At 35.7% G+C, this 18,731-nt stretch overlaps 1 protein-coding gene across 3 annotated transcripts in view; it reads right to left on the bottom strand.

The window, feature by feature from the left end:
* The window catches only part of ESCO1 (establishment of sister chromatid cohesion N-acetyltransferase 1), a 72,222-nt gene that overhangs the window by 13,694 nt on the left and 39,797 nt on the right, over window positions 1–18,731 (bottom strand). For all 3 annotated transcript variants that reach the window (XR_014326692.1, XM_082853113.1, XM_082853114.1), the window contains exon 8: window positions 16,020–16,151. Coding sequence is in view for 2 of the 3 variants with exons in the window: in XM_082853113.1 (XP_082709239.1) it covers window positions 16,020–16,151 (132 nt within the window). In the remaining variant the exon portion in view is untranslated. The remainder of the gene's footprint in view (window positions 1–16,019; window positions 16,152–18,731) is intronic.

Here is an 18,731-nt window from a genome sequence, read left to right as displayed (position 1 = left end):
ACCCCAACTTATAACAAAGTCATACGTCCTGAACTGAATTACCTGAAGATAATTTGATAAGCTATTTTCCTACTGTCTTTAAAAATAACAATACTGGTCTAACGTCATTATATTGTACCGTAGGCACTAGATAAAGTAGTTTGCTTTACTGACTTTTTAGTACAAAAACTTTCTCTTGATACAAGTTGAAACTTCCATGTTCACGCAGGAAATGTTATCACAATTGGATTTGATACAATTTTTTAAAATGTTTTAAGTATGATTGTTTTTTCATGTACGTGTATAAGCAGCAGGAATTGCAACGGGCAGAGTTATTACTGCTTAGGTTTCTAATGTTTATGAAGACAGGATATTTAAGTGAAAACTTTTTAAGAGTTCTGGAATAAAAGTTCAGGGTTTAAATCCCATTTCCTGGTAGTTACTAGCTATATGGTCTTGGGCAAATCACTGGAACTCTCATTCTGTTTCCTGACCTAGGCTATGGACAAAATAGCTGTCATCACATACATTACTTAGGAGTTTAGAGCACTGCATTTAAGAGATGATACCTCACAGAGAGCAGCCACTCAGTAACTCTTAGTAACTTCCACTCTACCTTCCTAATGGTATCAAACTAAAATCCATGTACTACTTTAAGAAAACACAATTAAAAAGTCCTCAAAGTTAAATACGACAATAAATTCAAATCTTGGACAAGGCAAAGATGAAAGAACCAAGTTGGCTAATATCTGTCAAATAAGATAATAAAGACATTTATATGCTTCAACTGCAGTTAACTCTTTCCTGGAGTCAATAATCACATGATCCTCCTATCTTTAGAATACTTAGATGAGATGAAATGTGTCTGCTACTTGAAACTGAGACAGAGGTGGAGGTTTTGGGAAGGGTAAATGCAATTCAGAGGAAGAACCAAATAGCCACAGCTTTTTTTTGCAAAGATATAAATTTCAATGTAGTGCATTTACACCTTTCACCTTTAGCTCTAACATGTTACACATATCCCTCTGCTAGCAAGTGGCATTTTCCAAACCCCAAATATTCTTAATTCACCCATCTGGCTACTGAAAAGCAGAACGCTTTACACTGCTGATAGCAATCAATGATTTTTTTTTGCCCCAACCCCACTGTAGTTACTCTACACTTCAGAGCCTAAAGAATGGAAGGGGTTTTTCCTCTTTTTCCATTTGAAAAAGATTACAATTAAAAACAAAATACATTGGGTGGTGAATATATTGATGTATACAATTGTTGAAATTCATCAGCCAAACATTTAGATCTGTGCGTTCAAGTTATATACGTTCATACTAATCACTTTCATAAAAGGTTGAATGGAAATACCCATGGAAGAATACCCTGAAAAATAAAACCAATAACCAGCTTTTCAAAAAAATTATCAACAAATACGGCAAGGAAAAAAAAAAAGACCTAGAGGGAGAACCTTTAGATTAAAGGAGATTTAAGAGACATACCAACCAATGCAACATATGGACCTTAATTCAAACAGTATAGAAAATTACGAGATATTTGGGGAGATTCTGAACCCTGAGGGAGTATCTGATATTAAGGAATTAAATTTTAAAGGTGTGGTTATACTCTTTAAATCCTGTTTACGGTAAAAAAAAAAAAAAAAAAAGAGCAATCTTTTCATCTTTTAAAAATACATATTTAAAAATATCCACTAAAATGATAATGTGACACCTGGGTTTCACTTTAAAATAATTAGGAGGGGTAGATGCAAGAAGATTTCCCATGAATTGTGACTTGTTAAAGCTAAGTGATGAGTACCTGGGGACTCACTGTTAGGTGGTGGGGATGTGGGGCGAGATGGGGTAGACTATTTTGGAAAGTTCAAATCACCCATTGTCAAAACTGTGCCCAAGGCCCAAGGCTTGCTCAAATACCATTTATTCAGAAGTGAAAAATGAATGTCAAATGAATCCAGTCAGCAGAGTGGTTAGACCTGAGGCTGGGAAAAGCACTGACTGCAGTGGGGGCACAGAGCAGCTTCTGAGATGCTAGTGGTGTTTCTTGTCATGTGGGTGTTCACTTTGCAAAACTACACCATTAAGCTGAGCACTCATTATTTGGGTACTTTTCTTTACATGTTGTATTTCAATTAAAATTTTACTTAAAATTACTAAAGGAATTTGAAAAACAGACATTTTTAGTTCGACAGCAAGTCTAACACTTTTTATATGTTGAAATAGATATATTCTAAATACCATCTCTTTTTAAAATTTTAAGTCTTCAGAAACAAAAGTAAATTAAAATTAGCTCATTCAAAATTCGGTCACATGCTCTTCTGGACAGTACCCAAGGCAGAAAGCATAAAAAAACTGCAGAAAAACTGCATAAGAGAAACAAATTATAGACTCTTGAAATATATAAAAATATTTTGTTGAAATGAATTTTAAACGTAAATATGTACTTATGAATATTTTAAAAGTCAGCAAGGACATACACCAAAATATAAACAGAGGTTATCTGAGTGATTTAATTTTTTTCCTTTTAGTTTATCTGTATTTCCTGTTTTTTCTACTTTAATAAAATGTTATAATAAAAGTATTAATATACTTTAACTACCCGCAAGCAGCTGGTTTTAATTCATGTTTGGACACTTTGCAAAAATAATCTTGTATTAACAACAATAATGATAAAGACGTATTTCCATGCCCTCTCCAGGCACACCACCTTCCCCGAATCTCCATGTGTTCACCAACCCAAAAGCTCTCTGAACCCTGTCCTTCTGGGTTTTTTGGAGGCTTCACTACAGAGGCAGAATTGATCAAATCATTGGCCACTGGTAACAGAACTCAATCTCCAGCCCCTCTCCCCTCCCCAGGATCAGGGTGTGAGAACTGAAAGTTCCAACCCTCTGTAGTCGGCTCCACTGGCAAACAGCCCCTGTCCTTGGGTGAGCTCCAAAGGTCATCTCATTAAAGTAACAAAAGACACTTTCTCCCATCACTTAGGAAATTCCAAAGGTTTTGGGAGCTGTGAGTCAGGACAAGCACTGAAGATGGGGTCAATTATTTCTGAGCTAAATTTATTGTACACACAATATATTTTGTTGAAATTCAAATAAAATAATAAGAACCTAGTCTATTACTCATGGACCCTAGAGCCAACTACGTCACTCACTAGCTGTGTGATTTCAGGCAAAATACATATCCTTCTTTCTGCTGTTTCCTCATTTATAAATTAATTGTAACTACTTAGTGATCTGCTAAAAGAACTAAGAGGAGTTTAATATGGGTAAAATGCTTAGAGGAGTCCCTGGTACACAGAAAGACCTTAACTAATGTCATTTCTTTTCCCTCCTAAATGTAAAATAAACTAATTTGTATCAATTTATTTACCCCAAAAAAATTCCTCTGGGAATTAAAAAACATGAAGATATCTTATATGTTGATTTGTGTTCAGTCAACCAGGCATGAATGATATAATCAGTCTATTAAAGCAAAATTAAGCACAATGCTATGTGAAGTTAACCTTCAAATCCATTAGCTATATTTATTACTACTAGAGTATTTCAAGATTCATGGTTTCCCATTTTAAATGACTTAACCACTAAAAGCTAGCCAACATGTTTAATTTTTCAGTTTTAAAGAAGGTATTCAGAAAAACGAAAGTCCCATGACACAGTGGGGTTTTTTTATTCATTAAGTGAGTCAGAAATCAAAGAATATACACAAGAATTTGTTTTATTTTAGAAAAATCTGACTCAATTCTACAGATGTTTTATAGACTTTTCATTTTGTAGGTATGCTATGATAGCAGGATCTCCTCCAGTGTACTTTTCGCATTCTCCGCAATATTTGAACTAAACAGAAGCTAGAACTCCTAAAAGCTTCTACTCCTCCCGTAAAACTATTTGTTTTGATAAATCCTGTATCCTGTACCCCACGACCAATTTTCTTTGATCCAGGGATTAACCTACAGGGATCTGGAGTTTTGGGATGTCTAGACTGCTGAGGCCTACAATGAGACTTACTATATAGACCATAAGCTCCAAAACGACTAAGACTTCGTTTGACACACACTACAGCCCAAGTCATAGCACTGAAAATTAAGTAACCAATAAATATTTTTGAAACGGTGGAGTGTGCCTGAAGGACTAAAGCCTCTATTCATAAAACCAAGAACTTAACCTCTCTTAGTTTTGTAACCCATAAAAGAGGAATGAAAACTACTTCACTAAGTTACAGTGAATTAAATAATACTTACTGAACAATTACAAAACTTAGTTATAGCTGACAGAATGTGGAAGGTAAAGAGGGGGAGAATGCAGTCACCAAGGAGTCAAATATCATTTATAAATATTAAAATTAAAGGCAATCAACAAAACTAAACATCAAAATATAGCTAGTAAAAACTGGGAAAAGAAGATTTTACTAAAACACATTTATATACAGCTTGAGATATATATATATATACATATAAGCTATATATACAATGTTGGAAACACTGAAAAAGACAAAAGTGCTTAACCAGTGGAGAATGAGACTGGAAACAAGGTAGGGAAAAAGGAGGCTTTTTTTTCATTTTATACCTTACAATTCTGGAAATTTCCATTTCTAGGTACACATACTGCTTTTATAAATTTTCTTTTAAAAGATGAGTTGAAGAATAAAAACTTTGAAGGCCACCCTTTAATTCACCTAAATTAAAATCTTTTCAAGGAGAAAAATGTGAAAGGAAAATTTTCTCTACAATGGAGGTTTGAAGAACAAATGCCCTTAAAAGCACATGTTAAAAGAGACGTATTTAAATACTCTTTCTTGCAAGTAATACAATAATGGTATATAAGAAAATTTTTTCAATAATGCCTTTTCATAACTAAGGACCATCTGATTCTGAAATACAATTTTTAAAATTACTTTGGAAGGAACTCAATGATTTACAGAGCAACATCTGTTTTCAACAGTTATTTTCCATTTCTCTAACATCCCTGTCATGTGTATATGTTTTTTTAAATTATACTTTTCACCACTTCCTGAGAAAAATGTAAGTTCTAAGAAATAGGTTTTTATGAGAGGTGCTTAATATGTTCTGAACAGCAAAACATTTTCATGGGTAAAATGGTAGAATCTTAAAACTACTTGGAGTTTTAATAGCTTCTGATTAAGAAAAACAAAAATCTAAAAGAAAGAGAAGTGATGAAGTCTGGTATTTATTAAAGTCACCCAATTTATAATTCAGGAAAAAAGTCTAGAGCTCAGCTAATTAGATATTTTTAATACATGGCAGTAACTTTCTTAAATGATGTCCACCTAATCAACTTGCTGGACTAACCAATGCTTAGTTTTCCCTGGGTAACAGAAGCTGATGCCTGGGGCACACTGACTGTCAACCAGTAAACAACTACTTTGGAATTCCAAAACTAAGTGACGTGATTACCAAGAGTCATTTGTTTGTTCCTAAACTTGTTTATGCCAATTTATTATTTTAACTATAAAATGAAATCAAATAAACTGACAAAATTATAGTGCAGGGACTTCCCTGGTGGCGCAGTGGTTAAGAATATGCCTGCCAATGAAGGGGACACAGGTTTGAGCCCTGGTCCGGGAAGCTCCCACAAGCCGTGGAGCAACTAAGCCTGTGCGCCACAACTACTGAGCCTGCACTCTAAAGCCCATGCGCCACAACTACTGAAGCACGCGCGCCTACAGCCCATGCTCTGCAACAAGAGAAGCCACCGCAATGAGAAGCCCGTGGACCACAACGAAGAGCAGCCCCCGCTCGCCGCAACTAGGAAAAAAAACCCGCACGCAGCAATAAAGACCCAAGGCAGCCAAAAATAAATGAATAAATAAACTTATTTATTTTTTTATTAAAAAAAAAAGCACAGGTATTTGGGTCTGCATCTCCTCTTTAAAAAACGAGAGTGCAAAAATAGTTGTTTTAATGAAAGTTAGGCAGGACACTCTGGAAAAAAGCAAATAGGCCAAGTCTCTTTTAAAAATCAGAAATGCAGCAAGAACAATTCTATACCCAGATTCTCAGGTTGCTCTGCAATATTTAAGTTCTTCCTCTATATTTTTAAAAGTACATCATAAAGGATGGCTATGGGTGTGATTTATATGAGGAAAAAAACAAAGCTAAACTAATTAGAGGATCCATACTCAAAGAAACAGCTTCCCCCCATCAATTACATTTAACATACATTGACAGGCTTCAAATTATAATAAAATGTTTAAACTATGTAATGACCCTATAGAAGACATTGCTCTTTGCCCATCCCAAGCCATTCTCTCCCATTCTTTTTTTGACCATTTTGTTTGGGGCGGTAATATGTGTATTTTCAACAATAAATTCCAAATAGTCCAGTGTTTCTCAACAGGGCTGTTACTGGCACTTTAGGCTAGACATTCTACCTTCTTTGGAAGTGTCACATGCATTGCAAAAAGTTCAGTACCCCTAAACCCTGCCCACCAAATGTCAATATTCTCCACGTGTTTCCAGATGCTACCTAACAGAAGTTATGTAATAAACACCCCATTCCCCTACCTTGAGAACCGCTGGCACAATAAATCATATTCTCTTACTTCTTTTTGACAGATTCTTACATTCCCAGCTCTCTTGCAGCTAAAGGGTAGCTAGCTACCAGGCCCAGTTCTGGTGAATGAGACATAGGGAACTTTGCAAGAGCTTCTGGAAAATTGCTGTTCTTCACTGATAAAATGAAAAAACCACTTGAGGGACTCTTTTTCAAAGAATACCCACTCCAACCAACATTCCTGCTTTAAATCTGAACATGGTATCTGGACTACAGGAGTTTACTTTATGGACCATGAAGTTACAGCTATGAAGCTAAAAAGTCAACACACTAAGGAGAGGAGGGCACTGAAGGAGAAATACCCAGTGTTCATGTTGGGTATTTTTAAAAAACATTTTTTTGATTGTTGAACTGCTGAATGGAACAACCCCAAGACTATGTACCTCCAGACTTCTTAAGAAAACATGTATCCTTATGATTTAAGCTACTATTAGTTGGGTATTCTGATACTAAGGATCTCCACTTGAATCAACTTTTTTGATTAACTGACCCAATTTTTGCAATTGTGCCAGTTAAGAAAACTTCTGTAATTACATCATCAAATCTATTACTATAGGAATAATATTTCTCTTAAGGTATACTCGGGTCAGACCTAACTAAAAGTCATATGAAGAATTATGAGATTCTTTTCTCTGTCATTCTCAAATACTAAGGAATCCAAAACATCCCTTTATTAGGATTCATCAATTAAGCACTTTTCAACTTGTAGCAATAATCTCCCAGTATATAAGAAATATTTCATTTGATGTCAGTCTCATCTCAAGGTCATCTGGGCTTAGTGAGCAAATCTACTGACCTCTTCAGTTTCACTCATGATTTTAAAAAATTCATGGCCCAAACTCCACTCCATCCCAAGTCCCAAATCCATTACTGAAAAATGTTCTCTAAATGTATATCTTTGGGAGTTCCACTCCCAGTTAAGATAAAGAAGGTCATAAAAAGATCACTGGTTCTGTTGTAATAAGAAAACACCCAATAAACTAAAAAGCATTTATTTTTTTTTTAAGGCAATGCAGAGCTGTGGACTGATTTCCAGAGATGAACCCGCCCTACCTAGGTGAGCAGAGACCAGCAGCCATTTTTATCCCTAAGACATTGACCAATCAGTGTCTTAGAGGAGCAGGATTGCCACAGGCAGAGGACAAGAAAAGTCTACTACTGGGACAGGGAAAAATCAGTCAAATTCTTAATGGTCATAAGTGAGCTGGCATGGAAGTCTGAAATCTGGAGGAGCGCGAAACACAGAGGTAATTCTCCACCAACTCTCTCCCATGGGACATCTGCTGAGTGGGGCTAGGAGGTATAGAGAGATTTGTGTGCTGTGGAGTTTAGATCCTCAACCTCTGCTGGAGAGAGGCACCTATCCCAACCTTAAGACATTAAAAATCCAAATGGATAGAATAACTAAAATTTCAACCCAACTCAACTCCTAATGAAATCTAAGAGATCAGTCCCTTAACGTAGTTGCCAGACAGAAAGAAGGGAAAGCTTTGGCTAGGGGGCGGGGGGCAGGGGCAGGGAAGGGAATTATCTGATTATCTACTTCAGTTGCTAGTGTTCTTTTATACACAATGTCCAAGAAAAACTTACAAGGCAAGACAGGAAGATTTAATATTGTCAACAGGTCAGTTCTTCCCAACTTGATCTATAGAGTCAATGCAATTCCAATCAAAATCCCAGCAAGCTATTTCGTGGATATTGACAAACTGATTCTAAAGTTTATATGGAGAGGCAAAAAAGTCAGAATAGCTAACACAATATTGAAAACGAACAGAGTCAGAGAACACTATTGGACATCAAGACTTACTGTAAAGCTACAATCATCAAGCCAGTGTGACACTGGTGAAAGAAGAAACAAAGAGACAATGAAACAGAATAGAAAGCCCAGAAATAGACCCACATATAATCAACTGATCTTTAGTAAAAAGCAATAGCAATACAACGGAGAAAAGATGGTCTTTTCAACAAATGGTGCTGGAACTACTACTATATGTCCACGTGCAAAAAAAAAAAAAAAAAAAAAAGGATTAGATACAGACCTTACACCCTTCACAAAAATTAACTCAAAATGGACCATAGATGTAAATGTAAAATGCAAAACTATAAAAACTCCTAGGAGATAACAAAGGGAAAAATCCAGATGACCTTAGGTATGGCAATAATTCTTTAGATACAACACCAAAAGCACAATCCACAAAAGAAAGAACTGATAAGATGGACTTCATTAAACTTAAAATTAAAAACTTCTGTTCTGCAAAAGACACTGTCCAGAGGATGAGAAGACAAACCTCAGACTGGGAGATATCAATATTTACAATGACCTAGCTCATAAAGGGCTGTTATCCAAAATATACAAGGAATTCTTAAAACTCGACTATAAGAAATCAAACAACCTGCTAAAAAATGGGCCAGGGACATCCCTGGTGGCGCAGTGGTTAAGAATCCGCCTGCCAATGCAGGGGACACGGGTTTGAGACCCGGTCCGGGAAGATCCCACATGTCGCAGAGCAACTAAGCCCGTGCGCCACAACTACTGAGCCTGTGCTCTAGAGCCTGCGAGCCACAACTACTGAAGCCTGCATGTCACAACTGCTGAAGCCCGTGCGCCTAGAGCCCGTGCTCCACAGCAAGAGAAGCCACAGCAACGAGAAGCCCGCAGACCTCAACTAAGAGTAGCCCCCGCTCACCAAAACTAGAGAAAGCCCGCGTGCAGCAACAAAGACCAATGCAGCCAAAAATAAATAAATAAATAAATAAATTGAGGGAAAAAAAGGGGCCAAAGACCTGGACAGATGCCTCACCAAAGAAGATATACAGATGGCAAATAAGCATATGAAAAGATGCTCCCTATTCTGTCACTATGGAAATGCAAATTAAAACAACAGTAAGATCCAATACACAACCATTAGAATGGCTAAAACCCAGAACACTGACAACATCAAATTTTGGCAAGAATGTGGAGCAACAGAAAATCTCATTCATTGCTGGTGGGAATGCAAAATGGTACAGCCACTTTGGAAAACAGTTTGGCAGTTCTTACAAAACTAGACACACTCCTACCACACGACCCAGCATTTGCACTCCTTAGTATTTACAAAAACGAGTTGAAAATGTATGTCCACACAAAAACCTGCACATGGACATTTATAGCAGCTTTATTCACAATTGCCGAAATGTGGAAACAACCAAGATGTTCTTCAGTAGGTGAACAGGTAAATAAATTATGATACATCAGGATAATAAAATATTATTCATCACTAAAAAGAAATGAGCTATCATGAAAAGATACAGAGTAACTTTCAATGCATAATACTAAGTGAAAGAAGTCAATGTGAAAAGGCTACATACTGTATGATTCCAATTACATACCATTCTGGAAAAGGTCAAACTTTGGAAACAGTTAAAAAGATCAGTGGTTGCCAGGGGCTGGGGCCAGGGTTAGGCAAGGATAAAGCAAGGGAGAACAGAAAAACTATTCTGTATGACATTACTGGATACATGTCATTATGTATCTTTTAAACCCATGAAATGTACAACACCAAGAGTGAACCATAATATATACTATGTACTTTGGGTGATAATGTGTCAATGTAGGCTCATCAACTGCAACAAATATACCACTCTGGTGTGGAATGTCAAGCATATGTACGGGCAGGAGTATTCAGGAACTCTCTCTACCGTAAGCTCAATTTCCCTATAATCTTAAACTACTCTATAAAAATAAAGTCTATTAAAAAAAAGTAAGACCATGGACAGAAATAGGAAATTATGATCCAAGATCAAGAGGGGAAAAGTCAACAGAAACAGGCCCAGTGTGACCCAAATGTTTGAATTAGCAGAAAAGAACTTTAAAATTGCTATTACACGTATGCTAAAGATTTTAAAGGACAAGAGGACAAACTATGTGAAAGAAGAATTTCAGGAGAGAAACTAAAACTCTCAAAATTTAATTCCTGTGATAGAAGGATTAGAAGCATTATTTTTATATATAAAGAAAAATTTATCTTACAGAAAATTAAATACAACTGAAGAAAAACCACTGGTACAAAATAATCTATAATGACCTCTTACATCTTAGCAAAAAAAAAAAAGTTAAATTACTTTGACTATTTTTCTAAACAAAGAACAAACGATTTTAGCACCTAAATTCAGTCAGATATGTAATTCAATATGCAAACCTAGTTAATAAACCTCTAACTGCCACAATGAATTCAAATTTGGGCTGCTTTACATATTTTGAAGTACGTTACTATTCTAACTTACAATATGTTCCATGTCCCCCAAAGATATTTATACTATTAATTCCCAATGATTTAATATCAACAAATATCAGAGTTGCCAAAGCCCAGAGAAATCTGGTTTAATCTCATTTTTAAAATTTTTTATTTATTTATGCGGTACGCGGGCCTCTCACTGCTGTGGCCTCTCCCGTTGCGGAGCACAGGCTCTGGACGCGCAGGCTCAGTGGCCATGGCTCACGGGCCCAGCCGCTCCGCGGCATGTGGGATCTTCCCAGACCGGAGCACGAACCTGTGTCCCCTGCATTAGCAGGCAGACTCTCAACCACTGCACCACCAGGGAAGCCCTTAATCTCATTTTTAAATGAGAAAACTGAGACTCACCACTCTTGTTCTGTGGCTTCAAATCAAAATCTGTTCTTTAATTCAATGCATTTGTTGAGCCCCTACTACGCATTGGCAGGTGCTCTTCAGCATGATAAACAGACTACCAAGGACTCTGCTTCAACACAGCTTCTACTCCAGTGGGGAATACACATAACAAACTTTCAGAGCGTGATAAGTTATACAGACAGAAGAGGGACAAGGGGAGCTATTTTGTACTGGGTGGTCAGGGAGGGTGTCTTTAAGACCAGAATGAAGAGAGCCAGTACGTGAAGATCTGAGAGAAACACTCCAAGAAAAAGTAATATAAGTACAAATATACTAAGAATGGAATGTGGTTGAAGTGGTTTAAGAACAGAAGGAAGATCTGCATGACCGGAGTACAGCAAGTAAGGGGAAGAGTGTAAGGAGATGAGATTAGAGAAGGGGGAGTGTGCGAGGCCTTGATGCCACAGTTAAGTACTCTGAATTTTATTCTATGTGTGATGTGAATTCACTGGAAAATTTTAAAGAAAGGAAGGACATAATATGATTCAAGTTTTTAAAAGACTGCTATGGACAACATGCAGAAAGACTGCAGGGAAACAAAAATGGAAGATGGGAGACCAGTTAGGGAAGCATTACACAAGTGGTCCAGGCAAAAAACGCTGCCAGCTTGGTTCAGAGCAGGAGCAGTAGACATGACAAAAGTGGGAGTATTTGGACTCTGTTTTGAAGGTGAAATTCACTAATGGATTGCGTTAGAAGGACAATAAAAAGAAAACTGAAGGACTGTTCTGAAGTTTTCAGCTTGTGGATATGAGTAAATGGCGGTACCATCTCTGGAATAGAGAAAAGTAGAGGAAAAACAGATTGAAGTTTTTATTTGCCACTAGATATATTTTCCCTCCCCAGAGTTTGTGAACACTTTCTACTAAGCCTGTGCTCTAGAGCCCACAAGCCACAACTACTGAGCCCACATGCCACAACTACGGAAGCCAGCGTGCCTAGAGCCCATGCTCCGCAACAAGAGAAGCCACCACAATGAGAAGCCCACGCACAGCAACGAAGAGTAGCCCCCGCTCTCCACAACTAGAGAAAGCCCGCGTGTAGCTACGAAGACCCAAAGCAGCCAAAAATAAATAAATCTATTTTTTAAAAATGTAAAATTTTGTTGCATGTAACATTCATTCTAAAGGTATTCGTTCTCCAATATATGGCCTTCATATCCCAAGGGAAAATTACTTTCTGACTGCTCCCATTCTACATTTATACACCACAATATTTTAAGTCTTTAAGATATAATAAGTTAGAAAAACTAAAAATGTGGGTCAGGGAAGAGAGAAAAAGTACTTGGATGCTTGAAATAAGACATTTGGTAATTTTTATGTAACAAATTCCTACCTGTTTCTAAAGAAACTACTTCTTAACGTTCAACCTTTAAGCAGGGAAACTCAATGAAACTCAGACTAAATTCTGAGTCGGCTCTCTGAATTCCTCCTACAAATATACCTGGGCTCCCTATTCCCTAAGAATGCTGGAGTACAGTTAGTTCTAAGAGCCAAGGCTACTTTGCTTCCGATTCCTTTCCCAATCCCAAGACTTAAAAATCCCTATTCCTGCTCCACACCCAGTTTCCTCTTTGTCCTAGTTATCTTCAAAAGGAATATAGAAAAAGTATGCAGAAGTAAATTCACATGTACTCAAGTTTCACATAAAAGAAATTAAAGGTTACTGGATCATGGCTTCCCTGCCTCAGCTTTCTGTAGCAGCACTGTCTAACTGAATTCACTGTGACAATACAAATGTTCTACATCTACACTAACACGTAGCCTCTAGCAACATGTGACTACTGAGCACTGGTTACTGTAACTGAGGAAGAGCATTTTTCATTTCTGTGGTTTAGTGCTACCATACTGGATAGTGCAGCTGTACATCTAATCAGGGATCTGTCAAATCCTTCTTCGAAAGGATTTGTCATCAAGAGGTGAAAACAAACCCCTCTTCTGATCACTGCTCTACCAAAGTAATTATCACTTCTAAATTGCAAAGCTAATTTATAATTTAATTTAAATAGTTAATATTGATTTATTACTTTAATAGTTACTTAAATCTTCTACTGTTAACTTTTCATTTCTTTCAGGCTTTGTTCCTAAATTTGAAGGCAAGGGTATATCAAATACCCTGAGAGTAAGGTCCTCCACAAAGCATTCAAGTCAAATGTTAATCAAAGGAGATAAGGGAAAGACAGAGGTAAGAAAGATTAAGTTAGGAGATTTTCTGCAAAGAACCCACACATTATTCCTCTTCTGCATTACTAAAAGCTCAAAATACAGATGAGTTCTGGATAGGTTCCTTGCCTAGCAACATGGCTCAATGCTCTTGGGGGAGTTTTTCCTGCTTTCTCTTCACACCTTTAGGAAAACAGTATCTTAGTTCATGAAGGGAAACTGAAATGAACCTAGGTCTAAACCAGAATCCAGGCTCCCCCTGAGGCCTTAAGGGGCTCCTTCCTAAATAGCTTCTAGTAAGTCAGATAAAATACATTTCCTCAAATGGTGTCAATGAGGCAGATGGAGTACAATGAAGGAATAGAGAAAGAGAGCACCATCACTCTCTCCCCTACCCCAAACCAAAGAGGATAAGGAAAATAAAAAATTGTAGTCAACCAAAAGTAGCCTCTGTGGCATCAATTTCTATTGCTACTATGGCTATATAATTTATATGCTATTTTAATCTTTTGAAAAGAAGACTTCAGCCATTTTTACCTGTCATAGATTATTACCATGTCTAAGGGAAACTTTTTACCCTAAGGAAAAACTACTTATTTTCTAAAGAATGTTTGATTAAAATATAAAAAGTATAACTCATTCTAATTTATTCTAAGTGGAAGAAAACTTGATTTCCAATCGCTGAACACTGCCCATTTGAAATAAATAAAAGCCAGAGCACGAAATGACTTCTTTTCTATATGCTTCTCTCCAAGAATCAAACACAACAGATGAACTGGCATTTAAAAAACTTAGATGTTTCATCAAACACTTAACAGTACTTAATGCAAAAGCACAATATTAGGTGCCCAATAAATGATTCATGTCACAACCCAAAATCCAGGGTTGTGATCACAGCAGAATATCTTTAACATAGGTATGTTTTTATCCTCTCTCCATACACTAGAAAACAATGCTACAATGTTCTGGAGGAGTTTCTACCTTAAAATCTATGTATACCTACACATTTGAAAACAGCAAAGATAAGAACATTAACTTTGATGTTAGTGAAGGATGGCCAACTGCTAAACTCGATTCCTTCTCTTGAGCTTATTTCAAAAATAAATAAAATAACCCATAGCTCTGTCCCATCAAGGAGGGTGGGGGTGGGGTGTGGGGCAGGAATCAGTCTTCCCTAAGTTGCTCTACTGCTTTACAGTTTTGCAAGAGCCAGAATTTGTTGAGAAGGTGATGACTCCACCTTGTTCCATAAACTAATTTCCTTTGGTATTGTGGAAGAGCAGAGTACATTAATTCCTGGTTGATTTCTTTACAGATTGTGTCAGAAATTAAGAACTTCCTTTAAAATAAAGAATTAAGTCTTTTAAACCAAATCTTTTTATAATTTGAGGAAACTGGTTGCAAGAATCAGATGTAACTTGAGCAGAACACATTTTAACTTCTACCAGATTCACGTATGTAAAATAAACAAATATTTTTGCCAAAGAAGTATTCTATAATTTAGCTGCCTGATAGAGCTATTTTTCTTTTGAAGTTTTAAGGATATTAATACAAATTGGAAAAGTACAAATTTCAAGTGACAAATCAATATCTAGCTATAGATATTCTATGTCCACACACCTTATATTTTATTTAGTTAAGCAGTAGGAGGGTGTATGTGTGGAAAAGCAGATGAAATAAGGAATATAAAGGATCATCACAGAAGGGAACCAAAAAAAGAAAACCCCACTTATCTTGGGAAGAAGTAACTGGATAAATAAAACCATGAATATAAATCCTTCAACCAAAGGTAAGGATACAAATTTAACTGAAGCCAATAAAGATCTTTAAATAATCCAACATCTGGTGCCTACATGAAATGAATTGGTGATCTCAGTTCAGATATCCTGGAGGTCTTATTAATGTGAGTGTACAGTACTGAAGGTAACATGTATAAAATAAAAATAAATTCCATTTCAGATATGGGTAAACAGCAATTACATTAAATTACTATTTTCACAAGATATCTGAAATGGTTCAAAATTATTTAAAATTTTGCTACTTCCAAAAACAAGTATTAAATAATACCCATTATGCCTCAAATGCACATACATCAAAAAATACATACTAAAACTTATTTACTTTGTGGGATTTTTTTTTAAGTATACTACAAATTCTGAGGTTTTAACCATCAAGAATTTTTCTCTTTAATTTTATTAAGAAAAGCTCTCACGTTAGCAAAGAGAAGGAAATCCCCAGTCTATTTGGTATAATATACAGCACTATCAATCCCTCAAATTAAAAGTGTGCCAAGCTATACTGAATATTAAGCAGGCTTATCAATAGTTAATAATTATTAAAATCAAATGATTTTTTAAATACTCAAGTTGAACAGCATTACTTGTTAGAAGAGGTTCAATAACACTTTAAAAATATAACTTAAATTCAAAAATCCCACAACATACACCAGCCAGAATAAATTTGCTGGGTTTTATGTTTGGCTCTGTTTTAAAATAAGCCTGTATATATACTACAAGGGCTTTGTATATATTACCATTTCCTAAAGACGAAAATTTTCAATGACTTAAATTTGGCAATTCATCTCTAATTATCTGATTCTGCATTTTAAAAGTCATGAATCGCACTTACCACATATTTTACAGCACTTATAAACTGGTTGTGGAAGAGCAGATGCTGTGTTTCATCTTCTGGATTTGAAGCTGTGTAAAGCATGCCACAAACATTACAGGAAACCGCTCCAAATCTTTTTTGTCCTGCATCCTATTTATAAAAAACAAACAGAAGGTTTTTTCCCCCCCAAAAGAATAATTCCAGAACATCAGCCTCTAAAGCTATAACATGAACATAGAGTGAGAAGTATTTAAAATAACATTCAATGTTGATTATAACAACTAAGATGTTAATCTTTGAATTCTGTATGTAATTTTATTAAGAACTGTTTTCCATTTTAGTAATCACTCACTCCACAGCATTTAATAACAACTGAAAGGAACTGAGAAGTATCTTTAACACTACAATCTTAGTTCTAAAGCCCCAAACAGCAAATACCTTATAAATAAGAACTAGTATGTATTTTGTATCTGTGAATAATTATACTGCTAAAGTTTAGAAAAAATAATGTTTCATAGGCATCTTTGGTTTTGCTCTAGTTATATTAAAAGGAGTATTTATGTCACCAGAAACTCTTGAGAAAAGGTAAAATTAAACATTTTCTATTTTCTTTATATCAAATAAGTATGAAAGTCTGATTATAATCACCTGTACTCCAGTAATTCATACTTGTGCTGTAGAATAGTAATTGTTTACAAAAGGTTTTCTATTCTTGTCCTTATTTAACAAGAAAAATTACAGCAATATGATCTAACTTTAAGAATAATATATTAATTAAAAAAAGCACAATCCCTTTATTTTCCCTGCTCTAAAACTGTATAATTTCAACTAATTACAGGGAAAAAAAAGGATCTCAGATAACTGTATGCTAGTGCCTTACAGCTAGGGTCACAGAGCAGAGAGAAATCAAATGGTAAATAAAAGATTGTATATAAAACTAAAGGGAAGTTCATTCTAGAAGATTCAAACTATTGACAAAATGTTACCTGAAATTTCAGGGAGTTAAAAAAATTTTTTTTAATTGTGGTTAAGATATAAAACATAGTATTTACCATCTTAACCACTTTTAAGTGTACAGTTCAGCAGTATTTAGTACACTCACATTGTTGTGCAACCAATCTACAGAATTATTTTTATTTTGCAAAACTGAAACTCTAGGGACTTCCCTGGCAGTCCAGTGGTTAGGGCTCCACACTTCCACTGCAGGGGGCACAGGTTCGATCCCTGGTCAGGGAACTAAGATTCCACATGCCACAAGGAGCGGCCAAAAAAACAAAAACAAAACAAAAAACTGAAACTCTATACACATTAAACAACAGCTCCCCAACACCGCCCCCCCCCCAGCTCCTGGAAACCACCATTCTACTTTCTATCTCTATGAATTTGACTATTCTAGGTACCTTATATAAGTAGAATCATACAGTATTTGTCTTTTTGTGACTGACTTATTTCACTTAGATAATGTCCTCAAGGTTCAACCATATTATAACATGTCAGAATTACCTTCCTTTTTAAAGGCTGAATAATATTCCACTGTATACATACACAACACATTTTGTTCAGCCATTCACCCACTGATGGACACTTCAGTTGCTTCCACCTTTTGGCTACTGTGAATAACGAATACAGGTATACAAATATCTCTTCAAGAAGGCAGTTTTCACAGTAATGAGTAAGCAGCTGCCTTAGTTTCGTCACTGGTAAATGGAAAATAATAGTTGTACCTATCTCATGCTTTTTTATAAGGCTTAACTTAATTAAGTGGAGGAGATGGAACAATGCATTCAAAAATATTAGCTGCTATTATGATCATTAACATCATCATCATTACCATCAACTCTTGACCAGCACTATCCAATAGAAATGTGATCCACAAAGGTAATTTTAAATTTACTAGTAGCCACATTAAAAACTGCAAAAGCAAACAGGTAAAATTAATTTTAATAATATATTTTATTTAACAAAACATATCCCAAATGTTATAATTTCAACATGTATTAAATATTTTTAAAAATCAGTGAGATACTTTACATGCTTCTTTGTACTAATCTTTGAAATGCAGTACATATGTTTACATATAGAGCATACCTCAGTTGTGACAAGCAACATTTCAAGTGCTCAACAGTCACATGTGGCTACCATATTGGACAGGGCAGCTCTAGATTCTACTTGTCTAATCCTGTTTCACTATCATACTGATTTGACAACAGAAACATTATTAAATTCGATGAAACAACTTTTTCCCTCACTAATCTTTCTCAAAAATTTCTAGAAAATTCTTACAAAGTTATTCTCCCATATTAAAGTTATAATCAACATCTAGTACCAAAAAATCCTATTAATTATGTTAACTGGAACTACATGAAATGTTCCTATTATTTTGGGTTCTTCATTTTTTTAATATACTGTGCTCACTCAAATTAGATTTTTAATCAATCAAAATATCTCCCTCTTATTGGCTCGGTGCTTTGTGACAGCCTGGAGGGGTGGGATAGGGAGGGTGGGAGGGAGGGAGACGCAACAGGGAAGACATATGGGAACATATGTTTATGTATGACTGATTCACTTTGTTATAAAGCAGAAACTAACACACCATTGTAAAGCAATTATACCCCAATAAAGATGTTAAAAAAAAAAAAAATATCTCCCTCTTTTCCACCTTGCCACCAAATTGTACTTATTTTCTAATTCAAATTAACTATTGGTTTATCTTCCTGTAAAATGTAGTTT

Source organism: Leucopleurus acutus, assembly GCF_964270905.1.
Source record: "Leucopleurus acutus genome assembly, chromosome: 13".
In the NCBI taxonomy this organism is placed as follows: Eukaryota; Metazoa; Chordata; class Mammalia; order Artiodactyla; family Delphinidae; genus Leucopleurus; species Leucopleurus acutus.
Note: the sequence above shows the minus strand (reverse complement) of the source record. Positions and strands in the feature narration are given on the sequence as shown.